We start from the raw sequence: 21,531 nt of genomic DNA, 5'->3' as shown, positions 1-21,531 counted from the left end.
AGAGAGAGAGAGAGAGAGACAGAGAGAGAGAGAGGCTCAAGCAGACTCCACACTGTCAGCATAGAGCCCCGCCTGGGGCTCAGTCTCACAAACCAGAGATCATGACCCGAGCCAAAATCAAGAGTCAGACACTTAAATGACCGAGTCACCCAGGTGTCCCAAGATGAGTTTTTAAATAGACTCAGGAGTACCAGGGTGCCTGGCTGGCTCAGTCAGTAGAACATGCAACTCTTGATCTCAAGGTTGTGAATTCAAGCCCCACATCGGCGTTGGGTGTAGAGATTACTTAAAAATAAAGTTTGGGGCGGGGAGCCTGGATGGCTCAGTCAGTTAAGTGTCCGACTTTGGCTTGGGTCATGATCTCACGGTTTGTGGGTTCGAGCCCTGAGTCAGGCTCTGTGCTGACAGCTCAGAGCCTGGAGCCTGCTTCAGATTCTGTCTCCCTCTCTCTCTGCCCCTCCCCCACTCGCTCACTCTCTGTCTCTCAAAATAAAATAAAGACATAAAAAATAATAATAAAATTAAAAATAATTTTTAAAACTTTTTAAAAAATAAATAGTTTGGGGACATCTGGGTGGCTCAGTCGGTTGAACGTCCAACTCTTGATTTCAGCTTGCTTCATGATCCCAGGGTTATGGGATCAATTTCTACACTGAGCGTGGAACCTGCTTAAGATTCTCTTCTCTCTCACACTCATGCTCTCTCTCTCTCTCTCTCAAATAAAAAATACATTAAATTAAATTAAATCCAAATAGATATATAAATAAATAAAAATAAATAGGCCTAGGAGTATATAGGCCAATTTTTAATGGTTCATTATTTCTCAAGTGAGAGCATGTGGAAAACTCAAAAGACAGTTTTAAAAATAGCCTAGCATAAACTAATTTAATCGGTAGCAACATTACATTTTTTCCTAGCTTCTGCATCCTAGTCTGGATTATGACAACCTACTAACTGGTCTCCGTGCTTCCACCCTTGCCCCCCACTCCCTACAGTCCTTCTCCACACAGCAGTCAGAATACTTATTAAAACAAGTCAGATCATGTCACTCCTCTGCTTAAAACCCTCTAGTAGTTGTATTCTTGCCACAAACATTGAACCTAGAAGTAATAATTAGAAAGCAATCAAACAATCCCAATATATGAGATATTCTGTAAACAAATAAACAAAAAACAACTGGCCTGCTAAACTCTTTAGACTGGGGTCCAAATACAATCCAAAACCATTACCCAAAAACCCAAGAGATCACGGATTTAATCTCCTTCCACCTCCTCCCCTTTGCTCACTTGACTCCAATCTTTACGGCTTTCCTGTTTTTAAAACACTAAGACCACAAATACAATTCCATATCGAGGCTTTTTTAACAAGCCCTGTGCCTGGCATTATGAATCATCAGAGGAAAAGGTTAAAAAGTCCATTCTCCCACAAAAGTGTTACTATTTCATTATGTATCAGTTTCTATTGTTGCAAAGCTATTTAAAATAGCTACCATTTTGGGGCACCTGGGTGGCTCAGTCGGTTAAGCCTCTGACTTCAACTCAGGTCATGATCTCAGGGTTTGTGAGTTTGAGCCCTGCATCGGGCTCTGTGCTGACAGCTCAGAGCCCAGAGCCTGCTTCAGATTCTGTGTCTCCCTCTCTCTGCCCCTCCCCCGCTGGTGCTCTCTCTCTTGCTCTCAAGAATAAATAAAACATTTAAAAAAATAATAATAATAAATTAAATTAAATTAAATTAAATTAAATTAAATTAAATAGCTACCATTTACTATTGCTCATGAGTCTATAGGTCTGGGCAGTTCTGCTGTGCTGGGCCACAGGGAGTAATCTCTGGCCCACCATTTACTATTGCTCATGAGTCTATAGGTCTGGGCAGTTCTGCTGTGCTGGGCCACAGGGAGTAATCTCTGGCCCACACAGGCATCTATTGCCACCTGCCCAAGGTGGCTGGGGCCTGGCTGGTCTAGGATGGTCCCTTTCCCATGTCTGATGATCGTCTCACTGACAGAGCAAAAGGAGCAACAGCTAACCAGCAGTCTGGCACGGGCTCGCTCATAAGAGAGAACAGAAGCATGAAAAATGTTTTGAGACCCAGACTCAACATCATTTCCAACACCTTCTGTCGTCTAAACCAAAGCACAACCTAGACTCAAGAGGCAGGAAAACATTCACATTGCAGATTGGATACAAGGAAAGGTACAGAATGGGGCCATTTCTGTAATCAATCTACTAAATGTCATGATAAGAGCACTTTTTAAAAAAAATCCTGGTGCATCTAAGATGGCAGAAAAATGGGAAATGCAAAGGATGACGGAAACTATACTTTTCTATGATGACCTGTAAGGCAGAGTTTCTCAACCTGGGCATTACTGGCATTTTGAACCATGTAATTGGTTGTGGCAGAAGCGCTGTCCTGTGCATTATGTTTAGCAGAATCCCTGGCATCTACCCACTTGACATCAGCAGTACCCCCCAAATTGTGACAAGTGAAAATGTCTCCAGACATTGCCAGATGACCCCACGGGAACAAAAGTGCCTGCAGTTGAGAACCAGTGCTATAAAGAGATGAACTCAAGTAAAGATAATCTGGTCTTATTGCTGCTGATATAAACTAATTTTGCTTTAAAAGTTTGTTCCAATGATTCTAAAATGCAAACTTGATGCATATGCAAGATGTATGCCAAATTCTCAAGTAGCTACATATTAAAAACTCAAAATTCCAGTGGTGGTAGAGTTCTGCTAATTCATATCATTTAAGCAAAAAGTTTTACCATATTTTTGAAATCAACAGGAAAGATAACTGTGTTAGAAGTTAAACTAAACTGACACCATTGGCTCTAGAATTTGGTATGGGATGCATATCTAAGCTCCAGGTTGATTGTATTTATTTATTTGAAGACCAATCAATGAGTCTTGTTTCTCTCCCAGCCTCCAAACATAAAATTCTGTCTCAGAGCTATGTTTAATGTCTAATCTTCCTCTCTTCCCATTTCATGACATTGGCCATCTACCTCCCAATTCTACCTCTCAATCCAAGCCCAATTACAGATGTGAAACATACCACAGAAAGCTTCTGTAATAAATTACAGGGATAGAAAGTATTAATAAAAATAAGCAGGGGTGCCTGGGTGACTCAGCTGGTTAAGCACCCAACTCCTGATCTCAGCTCAGGTCAGGCTCTCGCAAATTGTGAAATTGAGCTCCGCATTGAGCTCTGGACTGACAGCGCAGAGCCTGCTTGGGATTTTCTTTCTCTCTCTCTCCCTCTGCCCCTCCCCTTTGTGTACTCTACCTCTTTCTCAAAATAAATAAATAAACATTAAAAAGTTTATAAGGCTAGGGCACCTGGGTGGCTCAGTCAGTTAAGTGTCAACTTCAGCTCAGGTCATGATCTCACGGTTCGTGGGTTTGAGCCCCATGTCTGGCTCTGTGCTGACAGCTGAGCATGGAGCCCGTTTCTGATTCTGTGTCTCCCTCTCTCTCTGCCCCTCCCCTTCCCATCCTCTGTCTCTCTCTCAAAAATAAATAAACCTTAAAAAATTTTATATACATATATTATATATATATATATATATATGGCTGATATCTAACAACAAAAAAAGTAAGCACAACCAATCAGAATATTCCCTGGACAATTAAAAAAACAAAAACCCAGATAACGTACTGGAAAATCTAGCAATCACAGTCATGTAATATTTGCTGATCTCAACTATTTTCACAATACTTACATTGCTAAAATGCTATATACAAATCAAACTACTTCAACTGCTGAGAATCCTATGAATCTTTATCAACTGAATACTCTCTTACATTCATCTATAAATCTGTGATCCCATTGGCCAAGTCAAGTCATATACACAAGAACCAATTAAAGACCCTCTTTGTAGATTCTCTGGGCAAAAAAGAATAGTTTCTCCTTTGGAGAAAGGAAAATGGGGTAACCTACTAATCCAACGAGGCACCAATGAGCAAAGCCAGGACCAGGGTTAGGAGAGAGATTTGCTTAGGGTACCAAATTTAAGGAGGGACTCATTCTCAGGATCAGGAAATGAGCCAAAATAGGAGGCAAGAGCCTGCCATTTTAATCTCACCTCCCCTTCAGTAGGAATTGCATCCAAGCAGAAGACAGCACACTGATTCCCACACGCCCAAGGTCTGTTCTGTTCTAAGCCATGACACTTACACCCTACTCATCATCTGCGTCGCCTCAAAGAACCACAGGGTCTGCTCAGCCTCTTAGGAAGGATGGTACCAAGCAGCGATGGGCACTCAGCAGAAAGAGTCACGTATAAGCATACAATCAGAACACTTACAAAGTTTTGAAATTGTGTAAGAGGAAAAGTCAGGCATTCCTGGAAGCGTCCAAAACTGTCCTTTATAAAGCTGGCCTGGGGTTTAAAAGCGGCTTATAATTTTCAAGCGTGTGCGTCGACTCTTGAAATGGAAACGTTGCCATTTCAGGCTTTTATTTCCAATTGCTGCGATTTAACTGAATCGCTGATATCGCCCAGGTACAATGAAAAGCAATAGTATCTTAGGTGGTTGGTTAGCAATGTGAGTTTTAATAAATCGGTCTGATTCAAGAGTAACTTGGAGGATACTGACGACAACGTTCCTTCTCGAGCCGTCTTTGAGGAGTATCTACCATGCTGAGCAGGCAGGCGCAGACACAGGAAAGTTGATCTTACAGGTCAGAACCAACAATAACAGAAAAACCCAACAAGACAGCCTCACTGCATTAAATGAGATGCTTCTTTGTCTTAGGAAACAGCCCAACCCACCACACCCAAAAGCCTTTCTAATGGACCCTAAGTGTAGTCCCTTCCTCCTCTGTGACTCATCCTTTCTCACACCTTCAGTGCAGTGGCAGGGATGTAATTAGATCCAAGCAATCGGGAAAACTGCTATTCTACTTCCTCCACTGTGTATACAGAAAACGCTCTGATTAATAAAAGCTGAACTTACAGGGCCCTTGCAGTAAATAATGCCTTCACTTTAAGAAGGCTAAAGGACTCAAAGTGGCTTGAAGACAAGCAATAATAAGCAGAAGTCCTCTCACATCTTTATTTTAAAGGCCACACAGAAGCGACTTTAAGTCTATCTCTCCAAGCCACTATTAGACCTCTCCATGGACTCTCTTTCTAAAAAAGTAAAAAACAACTATGTAGTCCTGTGCATTCTTCTTGTCAGTACAGCATGGGCCAGCAAGAGAGATTTCCCCAGCAAATGAGTATGCAGCAAATGTTAGGAAACACCGGGGTTTTACTGAATTAACCATAGGTTCTTGCTACCCACGAGCTTCATGATATACTCAGTAATTAAGCAAAATTAGGGGGAACATTCAGAGGTTCTTTTACATGTGACTCTTGCCAGCAAGAGTCTCTCAAGGCCACTGATTTGCAAGTTCCCAGTAATAAATTCCCAAATTAAGTTCCTAGTTTTATATAAATCAGCTTATTATAAATGCTATTAATTGTAGAAGTCTATTTTAGGGGCTCCTGGGTAGCTCCGTTGGTTAAGCATCTGATGTCGGCTCAGGTCAGGATCTCATGGTTCATGGGTTTGAGCCCCATGTTGGGTTCTGTGCTGACAGCTCAGAGCCTGGACCTGCTTAGAATTCTGTGTCTCCCTCTTTCTTCCCTCCCTCCCCCACTCAGGCTCTGCTCTCTCAAAAATAAACTATTTAAAAAAATAATAAGTGTATTTTAGTTATAAAAAGTAACAGCATGACAAAAAATAGAAAATAAAAATCTCATAATTCATAATGATGATCATCTTTGTATATTCCCTGCTGGTCTCTTCCTGAGCAAATGTTTTTTTATAGGACTATTACCAGCTTGCACCTGTGTTTTTTATTCTGATTTTTTCCACTTATAAGAACTCCATTTCTTCCACAGAACTTCTTCATATGGTTGCAAAACAGTCTTACATATTAGTTTTCTATTGCTGTGGAAAAAAAATCACTACAAACTTTAGAGGCTTAGAAAGGACACTAATTTATTACTTCTCAGTTGTGTAGGTTAGAAGTCCGGGTGGGATCTACTGGCTTCTTTGCTTAGGGTCTCGCAAAGCCAAAGTCGCCAGCCAGGCTGGGCTCTTCCCTGGGGACAAATTTGCTTCCAGGCTCATTCAGGCTGTTGGTGGAACTCAGTTCCCTCCAGCTGTAGGACTGCGGCACCTGTTCTTTGCTGGCCATCAGACCGGAGCCTCCCTCCCACGGCTCCTGAAGGCCAATGGCAGCCCTTCTCCCACGACCCCGTACCCCCTTGAGGCCAGAGACAACAAGTTTCTCTTGTCCTTCAAAACTCTCTGACTTCCAATTTTGCTGCAGGCCTGAGACAAACCTGGTTTTCAAAGGTTCAAGTGATGAGAATAGGTCCCCCTGGATAATCTCCTTTCTGGCTAACCCAAAGTCAAGTGATTACAACCTTAAATTACATCCATAAAATTTCTTCTGCCACAGAGCAACATAATCATGGGCATATTTTCTCATCATGTTCAAAGTCCTAGGGATGGGGGAGGGCCATGGGGGGATCATTTTTAGAATTCTGTCTACCACTGCATCACAATAGAAAATGTACACTTGGGGTGCCTGGGTGGCTTAGTCGGTTAAGCATCCGACTTTCGCTTAGGTCATGATCTCACAGTTCGTGGGTTCGAGCCCCGCGTCGGGCTCTGTGCTGACTGCCAGCTCAGAGCCTGGAGCCTGTTTCAGAGTCTGTATCTCCCTCTCTCTCTGACCCTCCCCTACTCACGCTGTCTCTCTCTCTCTCTCCTAGAAATAAATAAAAATATTAAGGAAAAAAAAAAAAGAAAATGTACACTTAACCGTGGGTTGTGGCCGAAAATCTTGAAGGTTATCTTGCCACTGAACCAGAAAACCTGAAGGTCCTTTCTAATTTTAAAATGCTAAAAACCGAATATTTAAATGCATTAAAGAAATAAAGTGTAAAGTTATTTTAAAATTTGGAAAAAAAATTATGTGAATTCTAAAATTAAAAAGTGAGCTGAAGTTTTTCCTAGTTTATAAGAAGAAAGATGTTTTTGCAAAACTGTCACCTTTGTGGGGGCCAGTGTTCTGGTCACAGCAAGAGGTTGAACATTTAGGAAATAATGAACCATTAAAGTGGACGTAAAAGTCAGTGCCACTTTGGTGCCAAATCATAATGCCTGGGGAACCAGAAGGAAAGAATTCTGAAACCAGTGACAATTTCCATAACACAAAACTCCAGTTTGATTCTAAATATACGGATTTGAAGAGAGGTAAACAGGCCAAATGAAAAACTAGCTCATATATAGATTATTCCACCCAACATTCACTAAGAAAAACTAGGTCGAAGGATACAACCCTGGGATCAGGCTGGCGGGGCCTCTTTGGAAGAGTTCAGCTGACTGACTTTGGTTTAAGATAGTTCCCATCTGGGGCGCCTGGGTGGCTTGGTCGGTTGAGCGTCCAACTTTCGCTTGGGTCATGATCTCGCGGTTCATGGGTTTGAGCCCCGCTTCGGGCTCTGTGCTGACTGCCAGCTCGGAGCCTGAGCCTGTTTCAATCTATGACTCCCTCTCTCTCTGACCCTCCCCTGCTCACGCTGTCTCCCTGTCTCTCTCCTAGAAATAAATAAAAGATTTAAGAAAAAAAAAAAAAAGATAGTTCCCATCTACACCACACCAATCAGGTGATGGAGGAGGAGGAAGAAGAGGAAAGAGAAAGGAGGAGAAGGAAGGAAGAGAAGAGGAGGAAAAAGAAGAAAGCAGGCACGGGAGAAGAGAGGGAGAAAAAGAAAGGAGAAAAGAAAGGAGAAGAGGGGACGGAGGAAAGAAGGAAGGAAGGAAGGAAGGAAGGAAGGAAGGAAGGAAGGAAAGAAAGAAAAGAAAGAAAGAAAGAAAGAAAGAAAGAAAGAAAGAAAGAAAGAAAGAAAGAAAGAGAAAAGAACCTGACATACAGCCGATGCTGAATAAATACCTGTTGAATGAAAATACAATGTAATAGGTCATAAATATATTTGTTGGCCTTCAGGAAATTCATCCTCCTAGGCAGAGAGGAAAGTCTTTCTAAATCTCAGCAACCCTTGAGCTAAAAATTCGGGGGCAGTCTGCAAGGGGGCTGGGTAACAGTTCCCAGGAGTGACAGAAAAAAAGGAGGGCAGGCAATAAAACTGTGAAGACCAAAAAACAAGTTTGTTAAATAGTAATGGAACTGAATTTTGCTTAAATTTTTAGTCTTGAAGTGATTATAACCTATACGGTGGTAAAAAATACAAGTGGAGTTTCCCTCAACAGAATTCCAAAGTCTTGTCTCCAGCAAAAGAAAGCCAGGATCCTGCCTCTTGGTACCATCAGCAGAAAGAACATTTGCTCGAGGTCACAGAGCTTTTCAATAGCAATGCCTGGACTCAAACCAAGATTTTCTGACCTCTTCCTAATCCTGATCTTTTGCCTATAGAATAATCTCTACTTAAATGGTATGATACTAAAATGAAAGATGCTTCTACAATTGCAACACATTTTCCTTCTATTTACACAAGGAAAAGGAAAATCATATAATAATTTATGTCAAACAAAAGCACTGATTTTTGTAAAAATCCTTATGAAATAGACCAATATAAGAAACCAAAGCAGCAATTCAAGAAGTATTTTAAAAAATGGACATGCATCTAATATTCTAAACTAGAATATCTATGAGTATTCAAGTAAAATATTGGACGTATTAATAATTTACATGTTCATATAAGCTCTTCCGAGTATGTCAATAGTCAATTGTCCATTCAAAAATGTTATTATGCTCTTAAATATAATTCCACATCATAGTTAAGCTTAGAGAAAGGAACTGAAGAAAAATAAACTCCAAGTAATCTTTAAAAGATACTGACTTTTGTGTTTACATTCCCTAGACCACACAGTGCCTGAGATATAGTAAATACTTAAGGAACATATGGGAACAATTTTACTGACTGAATATTTAATCAAGAATTTCAATTAATTATCATTCTTACAAAGGACAAGTTTAAAAAAAAAAAATAGGAGTGCCTGGGTGGCTCAGTTGGTTAAGCATCTAATTTTGGCTCAGGTCATGATCTTGTGGTTCATGAGTTCGAGCCCCATGTCGGGCTGGCTCTGTGCTGACAGCTCAGAGCCTGGAGCCTGCTTTGGATTCTGTGTCTCCCTTTCTCTCTGCCCTCTCGACTCATGCTCTGTCTGTCTGTCTGTCTCTCTCAAAAACACATAAACATTTTAAAAATTTATTTAAAAAAAAGCATTCCACAAACAGCAAAGTATTTATTTTGTGGCAGAATACTGAACTTGAACATCTCTCAAAGTGTGGCCTGTTCACACTATATAGTGTATACACCTCAGTGCCCCAAGAACAGTCTACTGGCAACTCCTTCCAAGATTCCAGATCATTCAGTATCTGCCGGCAAGTAGGCACAGATACAGCAGTGGGGCCTGGAGCATGAAGAGAGAAAGAAGAGAAGCCCAAAATAAGAAAAAAGAGAAGGCCCAACAGGAAGAGCCAGCATCAAAAGACTCAATGTAACTTTCAAAAGACTCAATGAAAAATATGTGTATATATGTGTGTGTGTATGTGTATATATATATATGTGTGTGTATATATATATCTTTATATAGATAGTGCAAATACAAAAGAATGTTGACTCTTGAATCTAAGTAGTCAACAAATACACCCTGGTCCACTGTACTATTTTAGATTTCAATTTTTCATAATAATAGTTGGAGAAAACTTTTCTTAGCACAAATTAGATATGTGCTTAGAATCTGTGCTTATAATGATGATTAGCACAGCAAGTTAAACTTTCAGAGTGTTTTGCAAAGAGCATCATGAGAACATTGAGCTTTTCATCCAAACTGGTTATCGATCAAGTGCACCTCAGAACAAGGCTAACTCGCTGGCACATGAGAAGACACAGACAGTGTTCTAGCACACAGTGACCTCGAGTCGGAGATTGCGCTTGCCACACACGCCATCACGCCCCGGAGGCTCGCTGGGGTTCCCTGAGAGCCAACAGCCAGAGGTCTTGTCGGTTGACTGTGTGTGACTCTGACAAGTCACAAGTTCTCTGGGTCTTAGATACCATTGTCTCTAACAGGGCCCTCCTCTCCAACCTTTGCGGTACTCTAAGGATTCGGCCCCCATGAATTCCTTCCTGTACTATGGCAGCAGCCTCATAAACCACATCTGCACCCCCCCCTCAAATTTGAGCCCCTCAAATCCATCCTAAACATAGCTATCAAGTAAGCCACCCAAAACACAGCTGATCGTGTGATTTCCAAATTCTGAATATATAGGACAAAATCCAACCCTCTTAAAATATGGTGTACTTTAAGCCATTCCAAGATTCAGTCCCAACCTCCCCTCCTGTCTATCTCCTACTCAACTCCCCCCCATTCCCTGCCTATTATTCATTCTAGGAGCCACAAACCCACTAAGCTGACAAACCCACAGCCCTCTTCCCCATCTCCTGTCACTTCTCTGCTCCACACCTTTGCTCTCGCTGTTGCCTCAGAGAGTGATTTCTTCCTTTTCTGGATCACATAAGCATCTGCTTAATGGGTACGGGGTTTCCTTCTGGGGTGATGAAAACGTTCTGAAACTAGACAGAGATGGCAGTTACACAACTCCCGGAAACATCCTATACGACCCTGATTTGTTCACTTTAGAGACACCACTTATTTCCTTTGGGGCAAGAGACTAGAGCAGATGGTCTTGTGAAGATTTAGATCTAAAAGTCTCCAAGGGCATGTACTAATTGGAAAGGAAAAGATCAGGAAAGACTGCTGTTCAGCTGGTTTAGAAGGATAAAAGTGAAAAGACCTTTGGTGAGATTTTTCAGTTAGTAATAATAAGAGCTAACATTTATTGGGTTCTTAACTATAATTAATAATCCCATTTTCCAAACGAGGAAACAAATATACTTAAGTAACTTGCCTAAGGTCACAAAGCGGCAGCAAGATTCAAACCCAGGTGGGCGGACACACTTCCCTGCCTCCGTCCTGCCTGGCTTCAAGAGCTTTGAATGGACATTCTTTGGCCTACAATTTGGCTTTTCTAAGGCTAAGAAAATACTCCATTGTCCACAGTTATCTACTTAGCCACAGCCATGAATGTTTGTATTTCATAAAGTACTTTTTTAAATATAAAATGTTAATTTGCCAAACCTTAGCAACATATCAATAAGGTCAATATTAAAAACATATCACCCTCCCCACCCCCCCAAAAAAGTATCTACCCTATGGGACACACTTGTGTGCGCCCAACTCCAGCTAACAAGCCCACAATTTTTAGTTCTACTGGATTCTCAGATCTTGCTTCACCCATTCCCATTCGTCCTCCTAAATATTTAAAACCAAGAATGACAGGATAATATGTTGGGCAAAGACACACACACACATACAAGCAAAAAAGGGATAATATCACAATAAGATGACAAAGTCGAATTCAAGACAAAAGTCGAATGGGACAAAGACTTTTATACCACTAGTAACACTTCACAATGAATGTATAAAAAATTTAACATTCTTAATGTATGAATTATCACAAAATTAACTACAAAAACTAAAATATAAGGGAAGGTATTGGAAACACGGCCACGGTGAGAGACACACACTACTCTTAAAGTTATCATTGGCCAGGTAGCCAAAATAAAGATGTAAAACCGTTAAAAATCAATATGAACAAGGCATCCAAAGAAAAAGATCATCAAAGAACATGAACAGACTTTTCCTAAAACAAGAAGTACAAGTGGTAGTAATAAGCATAGAAATATGTTCACACTCCCTAGCAATCAAAAACACAGATGAAGGGTGCCTGGGTGGCTCAGTCAGTTTGGTGTCTGACTTCAACTCAGGTCATGATCTCACGGCCCATAGGCTGGAGCCCCACATCAGACTCTGTGCTGACAGCTCAGAGCCATAATTTTTTTCTGATCAGGTTGACAAATATGTTTAAATGATAGTGTCCATTATTGGAAGGGTATAGTGCATGCAACAATTTTCTACACTGCAGAAAAGAACGCAAATTGGTTTTGAGACTTAGCATAAAAGGCCTTCCTTCCCTCTAAACACCCCTCTGTCCAATTTTCTTTGGTAGATGGCTTAAGATACAAATGCCACAACTTTAAATTTGAAACTCTAGCAGTTCACAGTGGTTAACAACATGAGTTCCAGGGTCAGCCTACCTGATGTCCACTTAGGCATGTAAATTACTTAACTTTGTCTGTAAAACAACAGCAATAGTACCTACTTCTTAGGGTTGCTGCGAGGATTAAATAAGCTAATGCAACGCATCTTAAACAATGCCAGGACCTATATGCTCAATATATTCGCCATTGGCACTTGGATTTCTTACCACTAATTTCTTTTTAAGTCATTGATAGTATTTGCTGAGTATTCCTACTGGGACATTTGTATCTGCTCAAATCATTTCAAATTACTTATCATTTCAAGTACAAAGCTGATTAGAATCAAATATGATTCAAAAAATTATACATATATCATCACTGTGGTATCAAGGTAATTAAATTCTGATTGGATACCAAAGAGGTGATATGAAACCTTTCAAAAGAGCATAAGCAGTGGTTTATGGCATAGTAAATAGCATCATGGGTGACTTGCTTTATTCCTTGTCTTCAGTTGTATTTTTGTTTTCTATACTGAACATGTACAACTCTTCCGGCAGAGGGAGAAGATTTTTAAAACAATAGACAGCCACTTATCTTGACTGCTTCGGTCATACACTTATTCCCTCTCCCCGGCACTTGCCAGGTCTGATTCGATTACACAGCTCATCACATCTCATCCTTCACCAGAGCTTTCGTAACTCAACTATCTCCATTCATCTTTCACACATCATTTTGGAGACTATACCATTCAGAAATAAATTAATCAATGTTCATCATAGTCAAGATTTCTGAAGCTAACAAAAATCCAACAGACAAAACCGCTTTTGTGACAACAAAAGGGTAATTCGATTCTTGTGTTTTTGTGTTAGGTACTTAAGCCTAGAAGAGAAAAGCTATATAAAGCTTTTAATTATTTTATGATTCAGAATAAGGAGGCAATGAGCGTGTATTATCCTATTCTGTTTACAATTTCAGGAAGTGCATTTCAACCATCATTTTCTGGCAAATTAAATTCCCTACTGAAATCAATTAGATCGCTCTTATATAAATAAGCTCAGGCAGGTGGAAACTTTCAACAATTTGTTATATTCCTTAGGCGTCATGTCCTGCATTATTGCTAACAGGACACTTAAGTCTTCCAACATGCTAGAGATGAAAACATTAGTTATAATGTTTAAATCTAATATTCTTTGATGTAGATTTCTTTACCAAGTATGGCGCCAGCTATTAGCTAATTCTAGGGAGGAAAGGAAAAGAAGGATAAACTTGTTAACTCACCCATACAATGATTTCTTTAGATAAAATTTTACCAATTCAGAAATCTCTGGGATAAAGGACTGAAACTTGTCAAGGAATTCAAATTCTTAAGTTAACAAAAAAGGAAAGCTTTCCTTTATTTTCCCCTAGTTGCTGTCCTCCAGCTTCTTACTCTGAAATTTGCATCCATACCTCATCTGCACCGACCTCTACCGTAATTCCAAAGATCCTTTCTTTCCTCATCGGATTCTCCCTCAAAGCGCTATATAATTTCACAGCTCTTTACCACTGCACTTGCTATCTTTCTGCCTGGAAAACCCTTCAAACTGTCTATGTGGTCCAGGCTCAAGCTTCACCTTTTTCCCTCTTCCACCCTACATATCTGGGCACCCACAGCAACTTATATACACCTTTGTCACTCGCTGGCTTTTAGCATACTGTATTATATGTCTAGTTCTTAAAACCTGAGGCTGTGACTAGCTCTTTCTTACTATAGAATTTTTAGAACATATACAAAATACAATAGCATCACAATAGTAAATACAATCGTATTATGAACCAGCCAGCTGCAGCAATTAATTCATGACCAATCCGATTTCAACTCTACCCCCTACTCACTTCTCCCACTCGCCCTCTCACAGATTATTTGGAAACAAATCCCAGACTTCACATCTGTTTCATCTGGAAATAATATGCTTCTAAATGTTTCTCTCAAAGACAAAGACTCTTTGCCAACATAACCACATTACTACCACCATCACATTTAAATCTTTTTAGGGAACAGTTCTGTAATGCCGTCACATTACATCCCGGTGGTGTTTACCTTTCCTCATTTTATTTTTATTATTAATCCGGGTCTAAGTGAAGTCTATCGTTGCAGTTGGTTACTATGTCTTCCTAACTCCCTTTTAATCTCCAGAGTTCCCTTCCATTTTGTTCTTATTATAGTTTATTTTTGAAGAAACTAAGCCATTGGTTCTAAGAATTTCCCACGATCACAATTACGTTCACTGCATCCCCATGCTCCTCTATCCCTGCATTTTCTGTTAAATGGAGGGTGGGCAAGACTGTTCATTGGTAGTAATGAACATTTCTATCAGCAGGAATAGACAACAATCTATCTGGCTGTCTTTCCTTTTGAGACCTTAGTAGCCACTGATAATCGCCGTCCTTGCTCTTGAGCCATTAATTCAATAGGAGCTGCAAACTTGTGGTACACTAATTCCATTACCCCATCTTCAATCTATTAGCTGAAATGAAAACTGCTCTCGTATAAAAGAGAAACTTCCCTCATCGAAAACTTGGTTAGCTTCAGGAAGAGCAGAGTACTTCACTCTTTGTCTTTATTTTCTGGTTCTTAAAAGAATACATCCTCCAAAAGTGACAAGTTTCTCTTTGTTTTGTAATCATTGTTATGAATACACAGATTTAAAGATTTTAGTACGCTGCCACATTATCCTTATTGATGATGGAACTGCTGTCCCATTGCTGGCCACATGAGAACCTCTCCAAGCTGGCGCCTGAGTCCTAACCTTTGATAGGCTCTGTGCTTTTTAGTGTGACAGAGGATTCAGGTCACATTTTCTGCTTCCAACTTGGAATTATCTATATCTTCGCAGAGGACTTAATTATTAATTCCCTCTTGAGCCTAACTTATGTATTCCATCAATGCTTTCCAAACTAAATAAGGCAGCTGCTTACCAAGGTCCAATTCCCAAGCTAATAATTTTAAATTTGAAAAAATGTATATCGTGCACAATAAATATTTACAATCATTACTCCACTCTTATTAGTAAGGAATTGAGGGCTACCTGGGTGGCTCAGTTAAGTGCCTGACTCTTGGTTTCTGCTCAGGTTATGATCTCACGGTTCATGGGATCAAGCACCCTCAGCCCCCAGTCAGGCTCTGAGATGACAGTGCAGAGCTTGCTTGGGATTCTCTCTCTCCCTTGCTCTCTGCCCCTCCCACACCCTCGCAAAACAAATAAATAAACTTAAAAAAAAAAAAGAAAGAAGTAATTAAAATCATTAATTACTCAGAGTCCCTGAGTGGCTCCATCAGTTAAGCATCTGACTCTTGATTCTGGCTCAGGCCACGATCTCAGTTTGTGGGTTCGAGCCCCACATTGGGCTCTGCGAGGACAGTGCAGAGCCTGCTTGGGATCCTCTCTCTCTCTCTCTCTCTCTCCCTCTCTGTTCCTCCCCCACTTGTCCTTTCTCTCTCTCAAAATAAATAAATAAACTTAAAAAAAAATCCTTAACTACTCATCATTTAAGTTCTTGGACTCATTGTGTACTAGAAGATGTACCAATGCAACTGAATCCTTCTGCTTGGTATTATAGTAAAATTCAGCAATTCAAATAAACATGATGACCTGGGGTTAAAATCAAAAGTATAAAAACAGGGCTTCATCCTTTGATCTTCCTTCAAGAACCACAAGAAATGCAATGCAGGGACAACTCTAGGAAACTGTCTGAACAAAACTTTAATTAAGTTAAGCATTTTTAATTAAAGGTTGGCATCCTGGGGGTGCCTGACTGACTCAGTCGGTGAAGCATGCAACTCTTGATCTCGGGGTCGTGAGTCTGAACCCCAGTTGGGTGTTGAGATTACTTAAAAAAATAACTAAACTAAAGTTTCATTTAGCATCCTAAATGAAACTGAGTAAACAATGTTCAATTAAGCATCGTGAGTTGAAATGTAACAATCTGTGATCTTAATTCTTATTATTCACATTACCCAAAAATCATTGTTATAAGAATAATGTTAACATCTTTTCAAACGTACTTCAAAACAAAAAACGCTCATTCTCAAAATGACAACTGAGACAAAATTTAACCTTTTGTACTTTCTAAACATCTCACACATGTGTTCTTAGTGGGAACCAAAGGAATTTTTTGAAGATATTTGTCAGTTGCTATATCTGTAACTCTAAATGTTTTTAGAAATACCAATATTTTTTCAGGGTACTGAGATATTAACAAGATGCTTTATTTATTTTTTTAATGTTTTATTTCTAGGAGAGAGAGAGAGAGAGACAGCGCGAGCAGGGGAGGGTCAGAGAGAGAGGGAGTCACAGACTGAAACAGGCTCCAGGCTCTGAGCTGGCAGTCAGCACAGAGCCCAACGCGGGGCTCTAACCCAGGAACCGCGAGATCATGACCTAAGCGAAAGTCGGACGCTTAACCGACTAAGCCACCCAGGCGCCCCCAAGATGCTTTAGAAGAACATATTTGGTTGCTCATTTATAAAAGTCATTGCCCCAAAATCAGAGTAGCCTAGAGAAACAGCAGAAAAATAACTGTGGAACCTCCCATACCACAGATAACTACCAATCAGCATTTACTCCACTACAAATGATAAGTGTAGGTACAGTGGAAGTGGAATTCCCTACCAAAATGTCTGGTGATAATATCTGTTTGCAGAACATTTACTAGTTCTGGAAATACATTCCCTTAATTTTAATTACTCCATTCTCCTAGTCTGAACTAGGTAAAAACGGAATAGCCTATTCTCACTGTACGTATAATTGTATACATAATTGTACATATAATTGCACGTGTAATTGACTAGATGTGAAATAGCATTTACAGTCATTTAATTATCCCTTTCAGAAATCTGAAGCTCCAATTTAGTGATTAAGATAAATGTCAACAACAAAAATAGTCTTATTTTATGATTAAAAGATGCAGCTAACTCCAGATTCACCTAGTACAGGACAAAGCCTCAAATGTATTTTACCTACAATTTATAATTATGAACTACATTTATTTATATATATAAACATAACCACTGTTGAGTGAACTCTAAACTGACTGGCATATTTATAGCCATGGCACTATTCAGAATATTTAAAATGATTTTTTCTACATATAATTTAGCATGTAAAGCTAATAATCTGTATTTCACATACCATAAAATATTAACATACCTCAGTCTATTGCTAATGCATCTCTTTCAAATAAATAACATTGCATAAATACAAGAAGAAAAATATTTATGAAATACACATGTTAAGATTTTTTTCCTCAAAGTTGTGCAGAGAACATTATGATCACTTCCATGATAATTAAATGACTGCTTTAACATTCAAATTAGGTAATCATGGAGGTAGAAGGGGGGAAGCAAGGTAAATATATATATATATATATACACACACATATATATATATTCCTTATACCAGATTCTATACGGATCAAAGACTTAAATGTTAAAAATGAAACAAATTAAAAAACTAAAAGAAACTAGGTGGGGTTTATTTTTTGCTTAATGTTACAGAGTAGAAAGGCGAAAATATAATTAAACTGAAAAGTCGCAAAAGGTTGACAAACTGAATTGCATAAAAATATTTCTGTTTAGCAGAAGCCACCATAAACAAAGTCAAAAGACAAATAACCAACTAAGCAAAAATTTTACTCATATCAAAAGGGCTAATTTCCTTGATAGAAAGTATGTACAAAGGAATTTTAAAAATCAACAACCCAATAGAAAAATGTAAAGGATAAACTGTTCATGAGAAAGAAAAAGATCTATTGGGAGTTTGATTGGAATAGCTTTGAATGTATGGGCCAATGGAAAGTTGATGTTCTTAAGATAATGAGTGTTCCCATCCATAAACACGGTTATTTATGTCTTTATTTAGGTCTTTAATGATTTTCAATAACATTTTGTGATTTAAACAGAAAGGAAAAAGAACATGCAGCGGGCTCTTAAAAGCATGGAAAAAATAACTTCTCACACACTGGGTACATGATGCACGGAAGGAAATTTAACAACATTCTTTAATATTACAAACGCACGCATCCTTTACCCAGCAATTCTACTTTTAGAAACCGATCCTACAGGTGCACACGCACGCACGCACATACACACACAAACTTGAAATATACACAGCCTTATTCATCACTGCATATTACAGCAAGGGTTTTAGTGGAGATGCTCTGATTGGGCCTAATTATTTACAGGTACATAAATGATACGGAACAAGTACAGTATGCTGCCATTCCCATAAACGGTGAATATTTATATTCATATTTGTTTGTATATGCTACACTCTCTCTGAAGGAACATGCAATTACCAGCAATACATTCATTTGACCAAATCTGACATTTGGGATTATGGTATAGATTGAAAACCAGAGGAACCTACTTCTACCATACATTCATTTCATTCTATCTTGGTTTGGTGTTAATTCACCATCACGCTTGTTTACTTTCATTCAAATATTTTACAAAATTTATTCAAATGTTTAACTTAAACAGAAATGTTCACTTTTTCTTTTTTATTACTATTATTTATTTATTTTGAGAGAGAGAGCGTGCACAGGGAAGGCGCAGAGAGAGGGAGAGAATCCCAAGGAGGCTCTGTGCTGTCAGTGTGGAGCATGAAGTAGGGCTCAAACTCACAAACCATGATAGCATGACCTAAACTGAAACCAACACTTGCAAGCTAACCGACTGAGCCACCTAGGTGCCCCAAAATGTTCTCTCCCCCCCTTTTTTTTTTTTTTACCATTTTTATTTATTATTGACAGACAGAGGGAGACAGAGCATGAGCATGGGAGGGGCAGAGAGAGGGGGAGACAGAATCGGAATCAGGTTCCAGGCTCTGAGCTGTCAGCACAGAGCCCGACGCCGGGCTCAAACCCACAAACTGTGAGATCATGACCTGAGCTGAAGTCGGATGCTTAACAGACTGAGCCACCCAGGCGCCCCAGAATGTCCACTTTTTTAAAGCAGGCAGGTTCTTTTTATATTATGGATTTTTATTTTTATGCTATTTAAAGAAAAAGGATGCTCAGTTTAGTTAAATACTAAAGACTTAAGGTAGGAGAGATGCACTACAGGTTCCAAATGTATACAACGCAAACTGGCAGGCTAATAAATGAGTTCTAGAAAGGACGCATTTCTAGAAAACAGTATAAAATTAAGATATAGAAACCTCCAAGTAGACGTGTATCTGTAGCCAAAGAAACTGGGAAAATACAGCAAATAAATAGTGAAGCGCTTATCTTTTTACAAAGCTGAAACACAACCTGCACTACAAAGAGTTTAATCTTTAACTTCGGTGACCTGAGATGGCTAAATATTTGTCAATTATTTTTAAAAAAACAATGTGAGGCAAAGTAATCTCTTCTGTGCTTATAAAATAAGCTGATGCTTTATTAAATATCAAATCAAGTATCATGCCATCTATAACTTTCCTTTTTTTTTTAAATTGGAAATTGAAGAGACTCATTTTGCCACAATTTCCTGTTAAGACCGAGTAAAATCATCCCAGAAGTGGACGGAGAGAAAGCCACAGTTCTGAATTAACTCCTAACCAGAAGCAGATTAAATAGTATTCTCATAAAAAGCACACATGATCATTTAGTAAAATCTGTGCGACATCAGAAAGGCCCTTTTTAAAATAACTCCAAATGGGCAACGGGGCAGGTTGAGCACCCCATCATTTCCATTTCTGACCCTTCACGACTTTTTAAGGAACGTATCATTTAATACTGCAGAATTTTAATGGTACTGCCATTCTTCCGGCTTGCCAAATTATCTAAACCCCAGCATCTGCAGTCAGGCTGCTTCTCAAGATTTCTGATCTGCTGCCAACTTAGAGAGAGGCCCTGAGTACTTGTCAGCGCGCACGCCAAGGCCGGGCGGCCGAGCGTCACCGCCTGCCTGTGCCCCGCGGCTCTGTCCCACCGGTGAAGCTCGGCCCCCCGGGACCACCGCATTCCCAGGTTCACCGCCAGATCCAGGACCCCTGCCTCCGGCGCTTTGTCTGCATCTACGCCCTAGTGCGTCGGCCTGGCTCAGAAATCCGGCTTCCCCAGGGCTCCAGCGACGGCGGCCTCCGGGTCCCGGACCCGACCAGGGTAGCGGAGTGCGACGGGCCGGCGCCGCTGCGCCCTGCCCACCCGGGCCGCCAGGCGCTAGTCCCCCGCGCCGGCCCTCCGCGACTGGCCGCGCGTGGGGCACCGGGCCAGCCCCGGGCGAGGGGAGGGGCCGGGGTCGCCGGAGAAGATCGGGCGCGGGGGTGACGGGAGCCAGGAACCCGGGATGGAGGGAGGAGAAGGGCCGACTTCATCTCGGAGCGCCGGGGTTTCACCCAGGAACTCGGAGATCTGGGGCTGAGCTGCGGGGCCGTGCGGTGGCAGCGACGGGGAGGGTCCCCAGGGTCTCCGCGCCGACGCCGAGCCCCGGCCCAAGGGAGGAGGAGTCCCCGGGCCCACAGAGCAGGACGAACCGAGGGGAGGCAGAGGAGGGCGGCTCGCAGGAGGGCAGCGCCGGCAGCCCCGGCAGCCCGGGACGCGCACGGGCCAGGGGACTCACCGCGCTGGCGGGGGCGGCGGCGGCGGCGGCGGCGCCGGACGACGCGGGGCCGGACGCGTCCTGCCTCCTCAGGCGGGACTTGAGGCTCTTCATGGCCAAGTCTTCGCGGTCCGGCTCCCGGCGGCGCGGCGCGCCCGAGCCGCGCGCGGACCTTCAAGTGTGCGGGCTGCGGGCGCGCGGGGAGGCGACGGAGGCGGCACCGGCTGTCCCGGCCCCACCTGCCACCCGGGGGGCCCCCCGGCTGCCCACCGCTCCGGGCCGGCCGCAGGGCTCCCCTTCCGCAGCCAATCCTCCCGCGGCCCTGGCGTGGGTGGGGCCGGCTCCGGCCAATCGGAATCCGGGAAGGGGGCGGGACTTCCCTTTCAAACTTCATAACACCCTTCCTCTCCCTGCTGGAGACAAAGTTTAGAACTCCGGCTGCGGCACAGGCGGAGGTGCGCGGTTGCCACTGGGAAGCACGCGGTGATCAGTCTCCAGGCCACCGGTGTCTGCCTACTTTAGTAGTCTTAGGTCTAAAGAGCGCAGGGGGTCCAGGCTAAGCCAGCTCTCGTGGGCCAGATCCCCCCACCCCCACCCCCGCCACTTTCCTACCCACGTGCTTTTTCCCAAGTTAAATTCCCTTCCTTTCGTCTGGTCCCAGGAAGGACACATAGCTTTCAACTCCCCTTCTGTCGGCCAAATCCCAGTGCCTGGAAACAACCACACGCATTAAAACTCCGGAAACACAGAACAGCCTCTAGGAACTAATACGGTACCGGCGCTACAAGAACATGTGGTTAAGAATAGACCTTGAAAGACATTGCAGTAAATGTTA

General features: G+C 41.5%; 1 protein-coding gene across 1 annotated transcript in view; it reads right to left on the bottom strand.

Annotated features, from left to right (window-relative positions):
• Nucleotides 1-20,959, bottom strand: part of UACA (uveal autoantigen with coiled-coil domains and ankyrin repeats) — a 91,839-nt gene extending 70,880 nt beyond the window's left edge. The window contains exon 1 of the mRNA XM_039237866.1: nt 20,718-20,959. Coding sequence (XP_039093797.1) covers nt 20,718-20,810 — 93 coding nt within the window. The 5' untranslated portion in view covers nt 20,811-20,959. The remainder of the gene's footprint in view (nt 1-20,717) is intronic.
• Nucleotides 20,960-21,531: the final 572 nt, after the last annotated feature.

Source organism: Hyaena hyaena, unplaced genomic scaffold (assembly GCF_003009895.1).
Source record: "Hyaena hyaena isolate Hyena2069 unplaced genomic scaffold, ASM300989v1 scaffold_130, whole genome shotgun sequence".
NCBI classification, from domain to species: Eukaryota; Metazoa; Chordata; class Mammalia; order Carnivora; family Hyaenidae; genus Hyaena; species Hyaena hyaena.
This window is presented reverse-complemented; position numbering and strand designations above follow the sequence as displayed.